At 48.0% G+C, this 1,210-nt stretch overlaps 1 protein-coding gene across 1 annotated transcript in view; it reads right to left on the bottom strand.

Moving 5' to 3' along the window:
* Positions 1 to 1,210, bottom strand: part of LOC117938286 (phospholipase D1-like) — a 43,161-nt gene that overhangs the window by 15,384 nt on the left and 26,567 nt on the right. The window contains exons 10-12 of the mRNA XM_034862809.1: positions 869 to 950; positions 359 to 469; positions 86 to 268 (exon numbers count right to left, since the gene is read on the bottom strand). Of these exons, the coding sequence (XP_034718700.1) occupies positions 86 to 268; positions 359 to 469; positions 869 to 950 (376 nt within the window). The remainder of the gene's footprint in view (positions 1 to 85; positions 269 to 358; positions 470 to 868; positions 951 to 1,210) is intronic.

Raw genomic sequence — 1,210 nt, 5'->3', positions numbered from 1 at the left:
GCGTGCGTGTGTTCATGTCTTTGTGTGTCTGTGTGTCTGTGTGTGTGTGTGTGTGTGTGTGTGTGTGTGTGTGACAGAAAGAGACCTGTTCCAACTGCGCGCGTGTAACACTCCCAACGTCCGTCAGCCGGTGTTCCCTGTCGTCCCAGCGGCCGTACGCGAGGTCAATTCCTCCGACGAAGGCCACTGATTGGTCGATGACGATGATCTTCTCGTGATGCGCCCACAGGTACACGGCGGAGGAGACGTGGTTCGGGTGACGCATGACCTGTCGGAGGAGAAAAGACTCGGATTGAGACGGGGAACACGTGGACGCATGACAAGCGTGCGGAGACACGTCTGTCCCGGAGACGCTCACCTTGATGTTGGGGTGGAGCTGCAGCAGCGTCCTCTTGCTGTACCCCGAGTTGATGCCCAGCGCCAACTCCACCTCCTTGTACAGCATCACAAATATCCGCACTCCTTGTTGCTGTGGACACACAAACACTTCTTCACTGACTTCCTCAAGTACAAGTAAAAGTATAGGGTATGAGCATTTAAAACTACTTCTAGAAGGACAATTTTTTCAAAAACTTACTCGAGTAAATGTAACTCGTTACTACCCACCTCTGGTTAGTAGTATACAGCTGTTAAGAAAATATTTGTATTTGTTAACAGGCTGGTATTGGCTCTGTACTCGGTGATGTAGAAGCCAAAATGCAAGCTCGAGTATCGGAATCGCTATCGGGAACGGAACAAATGGTGTCGGAAAATTTCTTTTTTTGGCGTCTAGCTTGCTAACGAGCTAACGTAGCGTTTAAAGAGAGCCCGTTTTCCCTCTGTGTCCCTCTGTCTCTGTGGCGAGGCTCGTGATTTCGTGCTCGCTCACCGCTTTGCGTTTCAGGATGCAGTCCAGACGCCAGCGGTTGCCTTCGACAACCGGCCTCTTCAGGAAGATCTCTGGACTCAACCTGGGGAGCAACACACACCGTGAACACGTCACAAATAGATGGATTTTCCCCTCTCTGGTTTCCTCCTTTTCTCACCTTTTATTCTATTTAAAAAAATACAAACCTTTACAAACATGACCTGGCCAAGAGGCTGCAGAAATAAATAGGACCATACTGTACAACTTTACATAGTCAAACGCACGACACATAAAACAAGCAACTGAATTAAAAAAGACAATCAACGAAGAAAGAAAAAGAATAAGTGCTTAAATATGTGTGTA

This window comes from Etheostoma cragini, chromosome 22, assembly GCF_013103735.1.
Source record: "Etheostoma cragini isolate CJK2018 chromosome 22, CSU_Ecrag_1.0, whole genome shotgun sequence".
In the NCBI taxonomy this organism is placed as follows: Eukaryota; Metazoa; Chordata; class Actinopteri; order Perciformes; family Percidae; genus Etheostoma; species Etheostoma cragini.
The sequence above is the reverse complement of the archived record's forward strand: the minus strand, read 5'-3'. Positions and strand labels throughout refer to the sequence as shown.